The sequence below is a fragment of the Triticum urartu genome, chromosome 3A (genome assembly GCF_056163025.1).
Source record: "Triticum urartu cultivar PI428250 chromosome 3A, HENAU_Tu73, whole genome shotgun sequence".
NCBI classification, from domain to species: Eukaryota; Viridiplantae; Streptophyta; class Magnoliopsida; order Poales; family Poaceae; genus Triticum; species Triticum urartu.
Genome location: NC_141875.1, coordinates 602,380,989 through 602,400,247, shown reverse-complemented (window position 1 = coordinate 602,400,247; position 19,259 = coordinate 602,380,989). Strand labels below are relative to the sequence as shown.

General features: G+C 45.9%; 1 protein-coding gene across 1 annotated transcript; it reads right to left on the bottom strand.

The window, feature by feature from the left end:
• Positions 1-1,468: 1,468 nt before the first annotated feature.
• On the bottom strand, positions 1,469-8,014 carry NAT12 (nucleobase-ascorbate transporter 12). The gene is made up of 10 exons (XM_048709246.2): positions 7,420-8,014; positions 7,230-7,327; positions 6,956-7,126; positions 6,727-6,827; positions 5,895-6,030; positions 5,754-5,804; positions 5,357-5,644; positions 4,759-4,993; positions 4,337-4,623; positions 1,469-2,033 (listed from the first exon to the last, which is right to left on the bottom strand). The coding sequence occupies exons 1-10, from the start codon at positions 7,907-7,909 to the stop codon at positions 1,812-1,814; spliced, it is 2,079 nt and encodes a 692-aa protein (XP_048565203.1). The 5' UTR covers positions 7,910-8,014; the 3' UTR covers positions 1,469-1,811.
• Positions 8,015-19,259: the final 11,245 nt, after the last annotated feature.

Here is a 19,259-nt window from a genome sequence, read left to right as displayed (position 1 = left end):
TGTTGTCTCACTCATACGCACATACTCATCCACCAGATCGCCTGGAATTCCATATGCAAGCATGTGGATGGCCGCGGTGCATTTTTGGTAAGAGGAGAATCCAAACTTGCCAAGAGCATCCATCTTGCACTCGAAGTATGGGTCATGAGCAACCACTCCCTCTCGGATACGATTGAACACATGACTTGACATTCGAAAACGGCAACGAAATTTATCCGGCTTGAAGAGCGGGGTGTTGGCAAAGTAATCGGCATAGAGCAGGGCGTGCCCTCTCTCCCTGTTGCGGTTCAGGTTGGGAGCACGGCCAGGGAGTGACCCCCTGTACCGAGGAAGCTGCCGTTGAATGTGGTCGTGAACGACCAGTGCAGCCACCACAATATCTTCATCATCTGATGACGAATCGTCCGATGAACAAAGAAAGTGATGGAAGAAAAACTCGTCTCCACTGTCCATACCTTTGTGGGCAAAATGCCGAATACCTTGCGGGCGTGGTGGCGAAGAGGCCGCGATGATCACCTCGACGCAGCAGGGGTGGTTGCCAGCCGGCTACTGGCCGTTGTGGAGCTCTCGTCGGGAGCTGCCGAGGACGCCGTGCTGCGCCGCCGACGGTCTTGTCCCCTCTGCGGCCAGCAAAACGTCGAAGGCCAAACCTTCGATCGACGGCCAAAACTACGGTCACAGCACGGGCGTGGTGACGGCCATGTCGAGAAGTGGTTTGGTAGGGACGGCCGAAGACTGCGCGGTGAGAAGGCGGCCAGAGAATAGCGGCGGCGGGGCGGGGCGAAAGAGAGGGTGGAAGCGTTGGGAGCGGAGGGACTGTTAGTGTCCCCGACAGGCGGGCCAGGGAGGGACAAGGGCGTGCGTCCAAGCCGTCCGCGCGCGTCCGTTTCACCCCAAACCGAGCGCAAGTTTGGGCCGAGGATGAGTCGAAAACGGACGGAATCCAGACATTTGTCCGTTTAAGGCCGTGCGCTGGGTTGCGCTATTCGTCCGTTTTACTCCAAACGGACGGGGGCGGACAGGATACGGTCACGCGGTGGAGTTGGCCTAAAGGCATCCACAACACTCATGATGACAGGACAGCCAAGTGCGTGACCTTTGCTTCTGGAGCAATCTCGCCGTGGTGGATGCATCTCACGTGTGTTGCCTCCAGTTGCAACAGCCATCATGGCGTGTCGCTTCAAGTGCTACGCTCGAGCTGTGCGCTGCAGCTGCCCCTCCAGTCTGCCTTCGCTGGAACTTTAGGGTATTCTCTGAACCTCTTTAGTTCAAATAAATGAACTGAATTTTCCAAAGTCGCATAACTTTTGAAATTTTAGTTCAACAGAGGGTGCCGTGGGGGTCACAACTTTGCATCCCTAGCTGAGAGATTGGAAAAGAGACTTAAAGAGTTGATTCAAATGCCAGTAAGACCATACACCTACACTCCAAATTCAGCACAGAATATTGTATGCAAAGAGACCTCCGATTTGACCAAGTTGGAAGTCAGATATTTGATTCCTGTATCCATGCTTAGTTCAGACCACTTACCGCATCCACATATACATATGATTACCCCCTAAAGCTACTAATATAGAAAGAGCAAAATCCCTCAATTATAATACACACTAGTCAAGATAATAATACTAGGAAAATTCGTCCCATGCGTCATGCGTCAGGACAGGAGAACTAACCTAAGGAGCAATTCTTCGGAATATACACTCAGTACCTCTGCTGGGGAAACGGTCCGTCATGGAACATGACGGGCTCCATTTCTTTCGCGTGTGATGTCGCAAGTAGACCCATTCAAACTCCGGAGAGTCACACACATGCTATAGGCCCATGCATTTGACCCACCTGAACGCCCGCCCTATCTTGAAAGGAAGTTCATAGTCTTTCAAGAAGGATGGTTCTCTTGTCGCCTCCTCTGCTTCTGACCATACATACAAGCCCCGCTCTTGGCGCCCACCAGGGACTGTATTGTCGAGTATGACAGCAACCAGAAATGCAATCACCATATTGAGTGACAGTACCGTATTGAGGACGTAGTTTACCTGAGATGCGGGTAAATAGAGAATCACGATTAAACTTCCTACGTAAATACTAATACATGTAATATGCTTATGCACACTTTTCAGATTTTTTTGCGCTCTGGAAATAAAGCTTTTGAGAAAAATGAATAAAGTGCAACCTGGAGCCCGTCCGCCAAATGCCTTTTTCACACGAAAGCACAACTAAATTAGCATTTTGGGCCTCAACCCAAGCATACAGGTCACAAACTACACTTCACTAGATGTCACTCGACAATCCACAATAGTGAACATTTACCTTACAAGTATTTAAATTCACTACAAAGTAAAAACACACTCAACAACAACAGCAATAAAAAAGCCATACGTCCCAAACAAGTTGGGGTAGGCCAAAGTTAAAACCCGTAAGATCTCGAAACCAAGTCACAGTTCTGGGTAGCTAGCGTCCATGCACCCCTGTCCATGGCTTGTTCTTGGTGATATTCCAGTTCTTTGGGTCTCTCTTTACAGACTCCTCACGTGTCAGTTTGGTCTACCCCGACCTCTCTTGACATTATCAGCACATTTAACTGTCCGCTATGCACTGGCGCTTCTAGGGGCATGTGTTATATGCCCAAACCATCTCAGACGATGTTGGACAAGCTTCTCTTCAATTGGTGCTACCCCAACTCTAACACGTATCTCATCATTCCGGACTTGATTCTTTCTTGTGTGACCACATATCCATCTCAACATGCGCATCTCCGCTACACCTAACTATTGGACATGTTGCCTTTTAGTTGGCCAACGTTCAACACCATACAACATCGGAGGTCAAATTGCCGTCCTATAGCATTTTGTCCCTTTCCATTTGGTTTCTTGGATGCATAGGATATCAACGTCTCTCCTCCATTGTATCAACTAACTCCCGTAACTTACCCATTAGGGACCCTACTTTCCAGCTACCCATGCGTCCTACTAGAGCCTTGCTCATTTTTCACTACACCCGAGCATCAATGTAGCGTGCCACTAAGGATGCGATGACCGATCCTTGCTCACTTATCACTGTATCTAGATCAAGATACGGCGCGACAAGGGGGTGACGGCCCAGCCCTTGCCCATTTAAGACCCACCTGGGTTCCAATATGGCGCCACTAAGAGGGTTATTATGACCATCCCAGCTTAATAGGAATGATAGACTACTCATATCAAGAAGGTGCACCTTTTCCTGGAGCTCATCCGAAAGGAACCTCAAAGTTACGAGTGCTTGGCTTGGAGCAATTTGAGAATGGGTGACCGACTGGGAAGTTAATCTCGGGTGAGCACGAGTGAGGACAAAGTGCGCAGAAAAGACTAGTATTGGTCGGTGGGGCTAGTCTAAATCCTAGGTGGTAGCCAGGAGCAACGACCAGGAACCGGTCAGTGAATCAGTGAGTTTGGCCGGGGCGTTACAATTGGTATCAGAGCCGCCCCTCATGGTTACAGGAGCGTGTGCGGGTCAGGTTTGTGGGCATGTGGCGCATGGCGCGTGTGGCCCATCATGGCACACGCCATGATACATGTGCTCCTGCTGCGCTAATGAGGACGTTGGTTCCTTTGAGTGGGGGTGTATGTGGCATCCTGGCTTAATAGGAATGATAGACCACTCATATCAACAAAGTGCACCTTCTTTTCTGGGAGCCCATCCGAAAGGATGGGTGACCGACTGGGAAGTTGATTCCGGGTGCGCACGAGTTAGGACTTAGGACAAAGTGCGCAGGAAAGACTAGTGTTGGTCAGTGGGGCCAGTCTAGATCCTAGGTGGTAGCCAGGCACAACGACAAGGAACGAGTGGGTTTGGCCGGGGCTTTACAGTTACGCCCCAAGGATGTTCTTCTAGGTTTCACATCCATAAGAGTGGTTGAGTTATGACGTTGGCTCACCAAGTCTATCACAACCCTCCTACCTAGGCTTGGGACCGGCTATGGCTATGTTGAGACAACATAGGCTGGATCAGTTTTCAGTTGAAGCGTGACTTTGAGTAGCAAATTATCAAAAAAAAGTTGTACATAAGATTGTTTGTCAAAATGGTAGTAGTTCTTTAGTAGCAATTCCAAATATATCAAGTGATCCATAGGACAATCCCAGTACCCTAGCATATGCTTGGTCCAAACCAAATATCTTCTTTTCTACTAGTCAAACGGCATGAAGAGTTCTAATTGACAATAGAATTTGTGCATTTTTATCAACAAAACACAATCATGCAATCATCATTTAAACTATAGTATGAAGATATAACCATGCAATTGTCATTTAAACAGTAGAGAGTAAAACATACTGATGCAAAAGATGGAAAGTTCAGTACATACCCCAACAAATCCAGTGTCTACAGGCCCATGTGATGCAACATTATATGGCTGAAAGTAGGTTGGAACTGATGAGTTTGTGTTCGGAAGTAATCCGTACTGTTGGAAGTATGAAGGAACTGATAGGGATAAAAACAATGCTAGCCCAACTACAATACTGTTTCTCGAGCTTCCTGTGGCACCATAACGAAGATTGGACAAGCCAAGAGCACAGAGCATGGCCCACATGAAACAAAGGAGGGCAGCAACCATAACATCAGGGATGGAAGCAATGAAACCACCAACTTTTCCTACAAATGAGATAGAGAAATAGTTGTCAGCAAGAACCATGCATGCTATCACCTGACTAAATGATGTTTGCTCTTACAATATTGTGTAAGAGCATTTTATGTCAAGACTCAAGACAAATGCACGTAGTTACTTACCAACAACAGAGAGAAGTATAAGTACAATAGCACCAAATCCAACTGCCTTGCGGCTACCCATTTTAGTCACAGCGATCGTGTGTACATTTTCTGTTATTGTTGCTGATCCAACTCCTGTTCCCCACAGGCCAGCCAAGACTGTGGAGATACCCTCAACGCCTATACCCCTGCTAACAATTCCAACTGTTGGTGGTCTTGTGGCCACAAACAAAGATGACGCATGGTAGGAACCAACCTTAAGTCAAGTGAACACAGCAGAATTGTTAGAAGATAGGATTTTTGATTATGATGAGCGTTCAATGGTTCCATCAGTATACTATCTACATAAAGATCCAATTTCAGGTAATCAGAACAATAGTAAGACATGTGTCTGGGAAGGAAGCTTATTTCGAGTTGATGGTTAACAAAGACTCTTTATAGTGTAGATCATTTCAAGTAAGTTAACTATGTCTACAGACACAGTGTAATACTCCCTCAGTAGACAAACATAAGACGTTTTAGATCACTAAAATTGTGATTACATTGCAAGCTTATTTGAAGAACATATAAAATAAAGTAAAGCCAATATGATGAAGATTTGAAACAAATCCCAACTTACAGAATCAACTGATGCAATAACTGATACAAGACACATCACAAGGCCCATTTTCCAATTGAAAACTGGAGTGCCCCATTGCAACGGATACGGAAATCTGAACCAAGGAGAAACTCTCAAGGCATGTGAAGTGTCTACACGGCAAGATTTCATCCTCAATACATGCTTCCGGCAAAAGGCTGATATATTGTTTGAAGCAGGAATATTTGCATCACAACCTTTGTAGCTGTAAACTCCACTTGCTGTCAAAGCGAAAGCAACAGCCCATGTGATTCCTAGACCAAGAGGAACCTAAGGGGGCAGCACATCAGTAGTTCAAAGGTTAGTATCTCATGCAATCACAGTAACCGTAATGCAGCATAAATGAAGACAACAGGTCAATACTTTTAGCCCATCTTACCGCATAAATTAAAAAAACCCGGTAGCCAAATAACTTTATTTTCCGAAAGTACTGCACCAAGGGAAATACAAAAATATCAGCATAAACTATTAGTAGTGCAGAAGACATTACAACATTTAACAAGATTTCTAGTGTACTCACTAGTGCAAAGATAATGACCATCATTAATTGCAAGAGGCCCATCTCTATACATGACCCTACTTTAGTGAACCCATAACTGAAAAACGAAAGTCCAACAGCTGCAACCGTTGGTGAGACGACAACTGGATTTATCAACCTGAAATAAACAGATATTGAATTGTAGAACAAAAGAACGATATTAGCTTGGTCATGGTCACAATGCCAAGCCAATCTATTTCACCAGCAAATGAATTCATCATACAGAAAGATGTTTATGATACTGGGATATATCTAGGCTCCCCCTCAAGCCTATGACGTGGACTATAGTGGGTTACAGATATTTTCTAAAAAAATTGAAAGACTGCTTTTGAAGTTGTGACAACTTGGCTCTGATACCGTATTGAGTTGCATACTTGCATGCACCAACCAGTTAGCCCAAAAGCCTAAGTTGGTAAGGAAAGGCCGATCCTATACTCATGCTTCAGCAGTTGTAAACAAAGTTAACTCAGATACAAATCCATAAATATGGTACTCAAAAGTGGGAAATGATCATTAAAATGTTTATTTATGTTGATATCACACAATGCTAAAATTACTCTTTACGCAGTAGAGCTATGTGAAAGTTGCGTCTTCATATTGGAAATATAAATTACTTTGCGGTAAGCCGGCAACACAAAACTACCAGAGTAAATTTCGCTACCTATGATCATGCATCGTTCAAATCTCGATTTATTCACTACCTAGGTCAATCAGGTCCATGGCGAAATCCTATTAGCATATGGACATGTCAGAGCGGCAGCAGACAGCTAAGATGAAAATGAAATGTATCTTATTAGAAGCAAGGGGACGAAACCTTAGAAATAGTGACATGAGGCCTGTATATCCCAGCAGCACTTGAAATACACCTCCTATTATGATAGCTCCCTGCAGGTGCTTCATAATGTGTTTAAAGTTCTGCAGTGATATAATTTGAGTTAATCTTAGATAACTTATTTCACAGGCCCTGCATTACAAGATGTGCCACGAGCATGTTATAGAGACCGCGTTGTGTCACTATAACATAAACAGAAAGAAATGCATACATTGTCATTGAGCCCAAAGAATTCAGGGGAGTTGATAATTGCAAGAGCGGGGGCAAGGTACACAAAGGATGGCCCCTGCACAAGTGGCAACCTCGTTCCGAACAATGTGTGCAACAATGTGGTTAATCCCGAAACTAGCAACACCGTCGATACCACCGCTGCCGTGTCATCCTAAAAGATATGCATCCAAACAGCACCTATTAAGCAACACACCAACTGAACAACCATGCTATATGAAAATGAAATACTAGTAAAAATTCAATGATGAACTCACGGCTGAGCCACCCATTGCAGGAACCATCACGAGCGGGACCAGGATGATCGACCCGAGCATGGAGATGTAATGCTGGAATCCGTATATCACTACTGGAACTGCAGCACAGCTCAAAAATCCACACATTAGCAAGCTGTATAACTCTCATCGGAACCGTGGATGTTTCGGCTTTCCTCCTTCGGGCACTTACATATTCCAGGAGAGTCACGAAGCTCGTACTTCACGTGCGCCGGCCGCTCCGGCACATCCTCTTCCTCCTGCAGCTGCGGCAGCGGCGCCGCGGCCGGCTGCCCGTTCGGCCTCCCTCCATCCGAATCCCTCCTGCGCGTCCTCGCGGGAGGCGCTGCGGGCGGTTGCTGTCGCTGCTGTGGCGGCGGCGGCGGCTGCTGCTGCTTGGCATTGGTCGCCGCGGCGGCGGGAGGGGGCGGCAGGGCGGGGCTGGGCCGGGCCGGCGGGCCGCACTCCAGATCGGCGGGGGCGCCGGGCGGGCGGGGGAGCGGGGCCTGCCCGGAGCTCGGGGCGGAGGCGGTGGCGCTGGACTCGCCGGAGACGCGGGGCTGGAAGCCGGTGCGCTTGGCCCAGGAGAGGGGCTGCGCCTGCGGCTGCGGCGGCGGCGCCGGGGGCCAGGGGCCGGGGCGCGGGCGGCGGGTCGGCGGCAGCGCGCCGGACGAGGAGGCCATGGCGGGGGCCCGGGCCTCACCGCCGGCGAGCGGCGGCGCTGGGGGGAGGGGAGGGGCGGTGCGAGGGTTTTAGGCGAGGGGTGGGGGTGGCGGAGGCAGTGAGCTGGCTGGGGACGCGTACTAGCCCGTGCGTGCGTGCGGTGCGGGGACGGACGGAGGCGGGGATTTTGCGGTGGGGTGAGTGACTGGCGGCGGGGCCCGCGGCGTCAGTGCACGTTATGGCGTCGCGGCGGGGGCCGCGTGGCTGGCCCGCGTTTGAAATTTCGGGAGACGGGGGCGTGACGCGGCGAGGGTTTCGGTCAGCCCAGCCAGCCCGCCCGGTCTGGTCCCGGTCCCGGTCCCGGTCGAGCGGCGCGTCGCGTGACCGTGACTGTGACTGTGTGTGTGATCGGGTGATCGTACTCGGGCGTCGTTTGTTCCTTCTGTCACTAGCAGCGCTGCGCCTTACGTGAGGCCGTGGAAGAAGTTACGCCGTGGTACGGGGCAGAAGCAGGGTTCTCGTGAATTAAAATGAAGGCCCCGTTCGGTTCAAAGGAACACGAAACACAAGAGCAAGAGAAAACGTAGGAACCAAAAACAAAAAGGAACGCATGTGCAAGACGGCGGAACAAAAAACACAGGGAAATTCTTAGGGCCTCTGTGATTCATGGGATTTTGAAAACGCGGGGATAGGAAAAGTATAGGGCTGGAGTGGCATGTCCACTTGAATTCTATAGGATTGACAATGAGTGTGTTGATGTCACAGGAAACACAAAAAAATTGTGAAAAGCGGTTGGAGTGGATGTTAGATTTCCTACCAAATGTAGTACAAAAGATTTCATAGAAAAAATTCGTATTAGATCTAATCATGTGGATCAAAGGACCAATATAGCAAAAAAATCCTAAGGATTTCAATCCTTCAGAAATCCTATAAAAATCCTTTGAATCAAAAGAGCCCTTAGAGCATCGTAAAAACCATGGGGCAGCACAGCATTGTGCAAACAGTAGTATTCAGCCTTTTTTTAAATGAAGCAACGCAGCTTTATCTCTATCTCTCACATTATCATGTCACACATTCACTTTTTAAATCAGCCGACGATGATGGACAGAGTGCCTCACCTCGGTCTTCGGCGAGAAATATGAGCTCGAGGTGGATGTTTGGATTCCTTTGGAATCGGCATTGTAAGAGCATATTTCCTCTACTTTACTGTACACTTTTCCTGTATTCCGAACGCTACAAAGGGAAGAAAACCTCTATGAACGGTACTCCTTTAAAATTCCTCCACAAATCCTATGAAGCGAACGGGGCTGAAATGAAATGAAATGAATTTAGCTTGGGATATGGTTTGGAGCATTGAAACATTTTTTTGGCTGATGTAGCAGGGGAGATCCGGAGGTAAACCTTTTCTGCCTCCTTTCTTCGCTAGCGTGGCTGCGGGTCCTAGGCCCCTTCGGCTGCCACTCTGGCGGGCCGACGGGCTGGGGACCCTAGCAACTAGATAGTAAGCTTAATTTTTTCCTGGGAGGTGTTGCATTGGTAGTGGAATCAACGACGCAAATAAATTGGCTCCGCTTCTTCTCCACCCTGTTGATGCTTCAATCAGGAACGCCGGGAAGCAGGTAGCCTCTGTATCTCGTCGGACTTTGGTTTTGACGATGTTAGGTTGTGGTGGCTAGTGATTGGCGTCTTCTCGGGCGACAACTTCGGGTAGTGTTGAGTATGCGTGTATCTTGGAGTGTGATGTGCGGATGGCGGTTGGCGGTGACGTTCTTCTTCTTCGATCACTTTGGATGAAGACGACGCCGTCAGGATCTGGTAGACTTGAGGATGATCCTCGACCGACGTGCCACAAAGACTCGATTCCATCACCTCCGGCAGGCCGTTTAATTGGTTTACAAAGCAGTGTGGTCTGCAATGGAGTTCTTCTAGGTCTTGGTGTGAAGGTTGCTCACGTCTTTCTCCCGTGGTGCCATGGTGGCAGCGGTAATCAACGATAGGGGGTGGTTAGATTGGACATATGAATCTCCAAGACACCGGGCCCTCTGTTCGTCTCATGAAGTGACCACATATGTATTCATTGTAATTTGTTTGTTTAATAATGAACATATGGTAATTCCTCTAAAATATAGTGGCTGCTTTGGAGTGGCTATGATGCTAACCATGACGATTGGCTGCGAGACGGCTTCATCACACCATCGAATCTGATGGTCAAAGGATAGCCATTCTTCATGTTCCCGGAGTCCCGACCAAGAAACTAAAAGGGAGGCACTACATCTTCACTATGGAGCGTGCGACTAGGTTTCATGGAGACTTCGTCGTGTCGTCCCCGGCGACAACGAGCGGACGAGATTACATCCGTGAGTAAGATGCTAGGGACCTGATTGCGTTTTCCACTAGTTGTTAGGTCCACTATGTAAAATTTGGGGCATGTTTGTTATTTAGGTTTAACTCAGAGTCCTTTTGTAAACCGTCGTGTACCATTGTTTCAATATTAACACAGATTTAGGTCCTACTAGACCTCTCCCTCGTTCAAAAAAGAGTAGCAATTAAAGTGGTATAATGCATTATAATACTGGTCTTGTTGGAAAATGTTGCATGGAAAATAAAAAAATTCTATGCACACGCAAGATCTATCCATGGAGATGCATAGCTACTAGAGGGGAAGAGTATCTAAATACCCTTGTAGATCACTAAGCGGAAGCGTCTATCAATGCGGTTGATGTAGTCGTACACTGTAAGTGCATCTAGTGCCACCCCTAGTTGGTTTTGGAGTATTGACGACAAACCTAGTTGAGGGACTAACGTGTTTGTGAGAATTGCAGGGAAACACAGGTAGAAGTCCCTCATTGATTCGGTTTTATTACCAGAGATGACCCCTAAAAATGTACGAAGACATTGAAGACAATGGTGGTTTATGAAGATATTCATATTGAAGATAATGACATGAGAAGACTCCCTATGAAGCTTATGGAACTCAAAGACTTAGATCCTTCGTAGTTTTATTTCATTTATGTAGTGTCATAGGAATCACCGTACTGTTAAGTGGGGTCCAAAAGAACCAGTCAGAATGAATGTAGTGATGCCTAATTCAAATCCTATGTCTTCGAGCGAAGACTTTGAGAGAAAATCTTGTCCAGAGCCAGACAAGTCAGCTTTACTTGTAGCCCAAGTAAAGTTGCCGTGTGAGTTCAAAATTCGACCGTTGGTACACGTGTCAGTTCCTTAGTGACCCAGGGTCATTTTGGACAAATCAGGTCGGGTTGCCAAGTGGCTATAAATAGTCCACCCCCACAACCATAAACGGTTGGCTGCTCAGATTTCAGTGCACGGCTTTTGTCGTTTGAGAGCAACCCACCTCGAAGCCTTTGAAAGAAAAATTCCCAGTGAGGAGAAAAGCCCTAACCACCCAGAGCCAGAGTAAATTGGGCATCACTTAAGTCTTCGTGTCTGTGTGATTTGAAGACTTATTACACTTGAGGACTGTGCATCCTTCAGACGGTTAGGCGTCGAGTTCTGAGCATCCAAGAGAAATTGTGGATTGCCAGTGAACGAAGTCTGTGAAGGTTTGGGAGTCTACCTTGAAGACTTACCTGAGTGATTGGGCGAGGTCTGTGTGACCTTAGCTCAAGGAGAAAACGGTGAGGACTGGGTGTCTTGGACTAAGTGTCCTTGACTGGGTGTCCGGGACTGTGTGTCCTTTGGTTTAAATACCTAGCCGCTCCAACCAGACGTACAGTTGTCACAGCAACTGGAACTGGTCCAACAAATCATTGTCTTCAACGTGTCACTGGTTTCATCTTCACTTCTTTTCACTTACAGTTATTCATTGTGAAGCCATTGCATGCTTGCTTTATCTTTTGTCTTCACAACATGAATGTATGATCTGTTCGGCTTCATAACTTCTTCCTACCTGATCCTTATTACACTGAAGCTGTTTGTCATTGCGCTTTCTCTCTATTGAATACATGACCATGGCTGGCCTAGTGTAATCTAACTTCCGCTGCATAGTAATAGACATGATCTTCACTGTTTGTCTTCACAACTCTCAGTTTTGAGGACTTTCATAAAATCGCCTATTCACCCCCTCTAGTCGATATAACGCACTTTCAATTGGTATCAGAGCTTGGTGCTCCCTTATTCTGTGTGATTCGGTTTAACCACCTAGAGTTTTAGCTATGTCGACTGCAGGGATAATCAAAGTCTCCGCTGCTTGTCCCGTCTTCGATGGAACTGAATATCCCTACTGGAAGAATAAGATGCGCATGCATCTTGAAGCCATTGACGTCGACCTATGGTATGTCGTCGAAAACGGCGTTCCCAAGGCTGGAGAAGGTGTCACTGCTGCTGATGTCAAGAAGTTCGTTCAACTGGACTCTACTGCCAAGAATATCATCTGTGGTCATCTGACCAAAGGACAGTATGGCCGTGTGAGTTCCTTGAAGACATCCAAACTGGTCTGGGATTGGCTCTCCAAAGTTAATGAAGGCATATCAACCCAGAGAGATCAAAGAATCAGTGTCCTTCGCAATCTCTTCAACCGCTTCAAACGAAATGACAATGAGAATGTCCAGCACACCTTTGATCGGCTCACTGACATCACAAATGAGCTTCAAGCCCTCGGCGCTACTGAGATCACCAAACATGAAATCGTCAAGACGCTGCTGAGATCACTTGATAGTTCGTTTGACATTCTGGCCCTGATGATTCAAGAACGTCCTGATTTCAAGACACTCGATCCGTCTGACATACTTGAGAGGCTCAACACACATGAGTTTCAGCTTTCTGAGAAAAGAGATATCTACGGTCCAAACTATGGGCGAATTCGTGCCTTGAAGGCAAAAGCTGTCTCCTCATCTGAAGAAGAATCTGACTGCAGTTCTGATGATCCTGAAGACATTGGAAGAGAACTTGCAATGCTAGTGAAGAAGTTTCAAAAATTCACCAAGAAGAAAGGCTTCAGAAAATCTTCACGATCAAGCTCAAGGAATGATGAAGCTTCTGCTCATGACTACAAGAAGAAAAACATGTCACAAGTGCAAGAAAACTGGGCACTTCATCTCTGAGTGTCCACAGTGGGACAATGAGAATAGAAGGAAGAAGAAGAGCAAGGAATATGATTCTGACGACAAGAAAAAGAAGAAAAACTCAAAGTCTTCTTCCAAATCTTCATCAAAGTCTTCATCACACAAGAAGAGCTCATCTGGCAAGGCGCGTGCGTTTGTAGGCAAGGAAATGGATTCAGAGGAGGAATCCGCATCTGAGGAGTCAGAGGTGGAATCTGAGGAGGAGTCTGATTCTGGCATTGCGAGTCTGGCTACAGCATACGTCGCCAAGTCCATCTTCAACACTGAAGTCAATAATTGCATCACCGACACCGACGCAAATGACAAGAACGACTCCACTCCTACCTACTGCTTCATGGCACGCGGTGCCAAGGTAAACACACGCACCACTCGCTATGAAACATCCAGTGACGATGACTCTGAATGTGATTCAAAACCTAGCTACAAAACACTTGCTAAAATTGCAACTGAACAACAGAAAGCTATGGAACACATTCAAAAACTGTTAGACAGAAGCGATGATCTGTTGGGTGCTGAAATGACTCGATCTGAATCCTTAATTGAAGACATAAAAAACCTTCACGTTAAGTATCAGGAACTTGAAGATCGTCATGATACTCTCTCAACAACTCATGAAAAGTTTTCCTATGACTATCTTCAAAGGAAGCAAGAACTTAAGAAATTGAGGGTGGCTCATGAAGATCTTCAAAAGGAAAACGAGTCACTTCGCGCCGAACAGATCAGTTCCGCTCAGGAAGGATTTGAACCACCATGTCTTAAATGCATTGAGCGTAATAATGCTAATTCTGTTGCTGAATGTTCCACTGCTACTACTGTTCCAATATCTTCAACTGTTGATGTGGCAACTAACCCCTCTGCTGAGGATACCACTGCTATTGCTGATGAGAATGCTAGGTTGAAGACATTGCTTGAAACAGGGATGTACAAAAGTCTGAAAGGGCATCAAACATTATGTGATGTCCTTAAGAAGCAGATTCTGAACCGAAACCCTAGGAAAGAGGGTGTTGGGTTCGTGAGGAAAATCAATGCAGATGGCTCTTACTGGAAACCTGAGCAGTACCCCAAAACTACATGGGTTGCTGCAAAGGAACTTTCAGCAGATCCATCCAATTTATCTGGCTTCACTTGTGCTAACCCAATTATCATTGATGAATCCTTTGATGCAAACTATAAACTGTTTAAGAATCAGAATGGTGAAGTGTTTGCCAGGTACATTGGTACTAACTGCAGGAATGGACCGCCTATGAAGAAGATCTGGGTTCCGAAAACATGTCTGGAAAATCTTCCTGTGAATGTCTTCATGACACCTCACTTGAAGAAGACAAACCTCGGTCCAAAGGCTTCATACAGACAAAGGACTCACCTGAGTCACACTAACGCAAATGTTTTGCAGGGAAACCACACTCAGGCATATGAATATGAGAGCGGTTCATCGAACCGTTATGTTCATATGACCAAAAATTATTCTGCTTATGCCTATGAGTATTATTGTCCCCCTGCTAGACTGTTTGCTAAGGCTTCAAAGCCAAAATTCTCAGATGCTGCACTTAGACTCATAGCTTCTAAGCCACCCTTGAAGATGTGGGTGGTTAAGAAAGCTTAACTCTCTTTTGCAGGGAAAGGTCTCCAACACAAAAACAAAATCGTCTGATGCTATTGCTGGGGACCATAAAAATCTTGTGGGGCGCAAGATAAACTGCCCAAATGGCATCATTATGTACTTTGTTCCTGAATCGCATGCTATTCTCCCCATTAGTCCTAATCTGGATCTAAGTTTTCATAACCCACTGGTTCGTCAAATGTTTATGCTTCACAACACTCTTCGTGAAGCCTATCCCCCTAACTGCACTGTAGGGTACGACACCAGCGACTTCAAAGTCTTCAGAATGGATTATTGACAGTGGGTGTACAAATCACATGACTGGCAGAAGAAGCCTTCTTATGGACTCAACTTTACGTCCATCCGACAAGAGCCACATTACATTCGCTGACACTGGTAAAAGTAAGGTATTGGGTCTAGGTAGAGTTGCAATCTCAAAGGATCAACACATGGATAAAGTCATGCTTGTTGAATCCCTTGGCTTCAACTTAATGTCTGTCTCAATGCTTTGCGATTTGAATATGATTGTAATGTTTGGCAAATATCGCTGCCTGGTGCTAATGGAATCTGAAAAATCTCTAGTGTTTGAAGGGTATAGGAAAGGTGATTTATATGTGGTAGATTTCTCAGCAGGACCACAACTTGCAGTATGTCTTCTTGCAAAAGCTTCAGAATGCTGGCTTTGGCATCGAAGGCTTGGGCATGCTGGCATGAGGAATCTCCACACCCTTGCGAAGAAAAAGCACGTCATAGGCATCGAGGGCGTCAAGTTCAAGAAAGATCACTTATGCGGTGCCTGTGAAGCAGGGAAGATGACAAGGGCAAAACATCCTTCGAAGACAATCATGACCACTACTCAACCCTTCGAACTGCTCCACATGGATCTTTTCGGTCCCACTCACTACTCAACTTTTACTACTTCTGCATGCCTCTATGGATTCGTAATTGTTGATGATTATTCTAGATATACTTGGGTGCACATAATCCTTTACAAGACTGAAGTGCAGGATGTCTTCAGACGCTTCGCAAATCGAGCTATGAACAATTTTGGCGCCAAGATAAAGCACATCAGAAGTGACAATGGCACTGAATTCAAGAACACTGGCCTTGATACATATCTGGATACCTTGGGCATCACACATGAATTCTCAGCTCCATACACGCCACAGCAGAATGGCGTCGTCGAACGCAAGAACAGAACACTCATTGAGATGGCCAGAACAATGCTAGATGAATACAAGACTCCAAGAAAGTTCTGGACTGAAGCCATTGATACTGCATGCCATACAATCAATCGTGTTTATCTTCACAAGCTTCTGAACAAGACATCCTATGAACTCCTAACTGGCAAGAAGCCAAATGTCAGTTATTTCAGAGTATTTGGCGCAAAATGCTGGATCAAGGACCCACACCACACCTCAAAGTTTGCACCAAAAGCACATGAAGGCTTCATGCTTGGATATGGAAAGGATTCGCACTCCTACAGAGTCTTCAATCTCTTCCACTACAAAGTGGTTGAAACAGTGGATGTGCGATTTGATGAAACCAATGGATCACAAAGAGAGCAATTGCCAAATGTGCTAGATAAAGTTCCAGCAAATGAATCAATCAAGCTTATGGGAACTGGAGAAATTGTACCTTCTGAAGCTCATCCTGAAGAAGAACTTATCATCTCAGCACCTGATCCACATGAAGACAATGCTCAGCCTGACGATATACCTTCAAATGACCACATAGATCAGCAAGAGCAAAGTCTTCGCCCCACACACCCTCGTGTTGCAAATGAAGTACAAATTGACAAAATACTGGACAGCATCAATGCACCTGGTCCACTCACTCGTTCAAGGGCAACTCAGCTAACAAACTTCTGTGGGCGTTTCGCATTCGTCTCAATATCAGAACCCAAGAAAGTTGAAGAAGCCTTCATGGAACCTGAATGGATTCAAGCTATGCAAGAAGAGCTTCAACAGTTTGAGCTGAATAATGTATGGGAACTGGTTAAGCGTCCTGATCCACGGAAGCACAACATAATAGGCACCAAATGGATATACCGCAACAAGCAAGATGAGCATGGTCTAGTTGTCAGAAACAAAGCTCGTCTCGTTGCTCAAGGATATACTCAAGTGGAGGGCATTGACTTCGATGAAACATTTGCTCCTGTGGCTAGGCTTGAAGCCATACGCATACTGCTGGCCTATGCAAATCATCATAACATACTTCTCTATCAGATGGATGTGAAAAGTGCCTTTCTCAATGGCAAGATTGAAGAAGAAGTGTATGTTGCACAACCACCTGGCTTTGAAAATCCAAAACATCCTGATATGGTATACAAGCTCAACAAGGCACTGTATGGCCTCAAACAAGCCCCTAGGGCCTGGTATGATACACTCAAGTACTTTCTGAAAAGCAAAGGCTTCATACCTGGTTCCCTGGATCCCACTCTTTTCACGAAGACATATGATGGTGAACTGTTTGTGTGCCAAATATATGTGGATGACATTATCTTCGGCTGCACCAATCAGAAGTATAGTGAAGAGTTTGGATATATGATGCAAGAGCAATATCAGATGTCCATGATGGGGGAGCTGAAGTTCTTTCTCGGTCTTCAAATACGGCAACAACGCAACGGCATCTTCATATCTCAAGAGAAATATCTTAAAGAGTGCCTGAAGAAGTTCGGTATGCAAGACTGCAAAGGCTTCACAACACCAATGCCAGCCAAGCATCATCTGGGTCCCGACGACAATGGTAAAGAGTTCGATCAAAAGGTATACCGCTTCATGATTGGGTCTTTGCTTTATTTATGTGCATCTAGGCCAGATGTCATGCTTAGTGTTTGCATGTGTGCTCGATTTCAAGCGACACCAAAGGAGTCGCATCACTTAGCTGTGAAGCGAATTCTTCGATATTTGGCTCACACCCCAACTCTAGGATTATGGTATCCAAAGGGCTCAGAGTTTGATTTAGTTGGATTTTCGGATGCTGATTATGCTGGTGACAAAGTTGATCGCAAGTCTACATCAGGCACATGTCACTTTCTGGAACGATCACTTGTATGTTGGTCTTCAAAGAAGCAGAACTGTGTATCACTTTCCACTGCTGAATCTAAATACATTGCTGCTGGATCTTGCTGCGCTCAGCTTCTGTGGATGAAGTAAACACTCAAGGATTATGGCATTCATCTGAAGCAAGTGCCACTTTACTGCGACAACGAAAGCGCCATCAAGATTGCCAACAACCCAGTTCAGCACTCGAAGACAAAGCACATTGAAATTCGTCATCACTTTCTCAGAGATCATGTTGTGAAGGAAGACATTGTTATCATACACGTCAACACTGAAGAGCAATTGGCAGATATCTTCACAAAGCCCTTGGATGAGAAGAGATTTTGCAAGTTACGGTGTGAGCTAAATATCTTGGAATCCTCAAATGTCCTGTGATCAGGCACACATCCTAACACTTAAGCATATTGATGACTTAGATGTGCAACACAAGAAGTAGCGTATATCTTCAAACAATGAATACATACATTCTAAGTGTGAATACATTAATGTGGAATTTGACTTCGGAGCGCCACGATAATTGTGCGTCGTGTCTGGGTCTAATACTTCCTATACGGTGGGTAACGCCACCACCAAACGTTCCATTTTGAAGTGTTTCTCTCATGGCGTTACCTCTCAATGTCTTCACAATTGGTTTGGTTTCATTCTCAATATGTCTTCATGATTATCTTCACTGCGTTGATTATATGGATATATATGTACTGATGTTCTGTCCTCTACAGCATTCACTTATAGCTATGTCTTCTTGGTTGAATCTTTTGAACTAAGTGAATGTGATCGGACCCTAACCTATCTATGCTTTCTATCTCAAACTCTATCTCTCCAAGTCATATGCATTCTGTTGTAACTGTCAAATGTCTTCACTGTGTCCTTGTCAGCTGAAGACATAGTGACAACCATAAAAGTCCGTTTTTAATGCTCATTCCTCCACATAAGATCCGAAGAAGCAGGAACGACCGCCCGACAATTTAGGCGTGCGTGGGACGTGGAACAAATCCCAATCGTCCTCTAACTGGCCACGCGTGCCACAAATGCGAACCGCCAGGGGTACCTGCGTAATAGCGCAGTGCCGCCTCTATCCCTATAAATATACGATTCACTGCGGTCATTATCTCCTTCTTCCACCCTCGCACGAACCCTAGCGCCACCGCTAGCACTCGACGACGCCGGCGACGAAGCGCTTCACTGCCGCAACCTCTCCGACGCCATTTTCACGCCGACAGCGGACATCGCTCTCTCCGCCGTCGCCGTAGGTGTCTTCCGTCGCCAAGTTAGGGCACGGAGGATCGAACTGCTCGGCCTCAACTCTCACCTTGTCTAGCAGTTCCAAGTGTTGTAAATAAAATCTCTTTTTACAGCCTCTTTTGATCCCATAGTTCAGTCACTTTCTGCCATAAGGAGTTTCTCTTCACATCAGTTAGTTATCTCGCTACATCTCATGACATGCCTAGTATATTCACTTGTGCTTCATAAGGTAGTTAGATTCCTCACTTGTACTGATCTGTGGGTTCGTACAAATCTGGAACCAACTTCTTATCTGTGAGTGAATGTCTTCGCACAATGAGGTCTATGTCTTCTAAACCGATTTATCTTCAAAATCTTCTGAGAATGCATATGACCTCTT

Bases quoted from the DNA above. Each gene is read 5' to 3' on its own strand.
- NAT12 (XM_048709246.2), bottom strand. From the start codon at position 7,909: ATGGCCTCCTCGTCCGGCGCGCTGCCGCCGACCCGCCGCCCGCGCCCC. The intron at 6,828-6,955 runs GTATGCATTTCT...ATATCACTGCAG, and splicing joins TCTTTGGGCTCAATGACAAT to AACTTTAAACACATTATGAA. The intron at 6,031-6,726 runs GTTTCGTCCCCT...TGTTTATTTCAG, and splicing joins CTCATGTCACTATTTCTAAG to GTTGATAAATCCAGTTGTCG.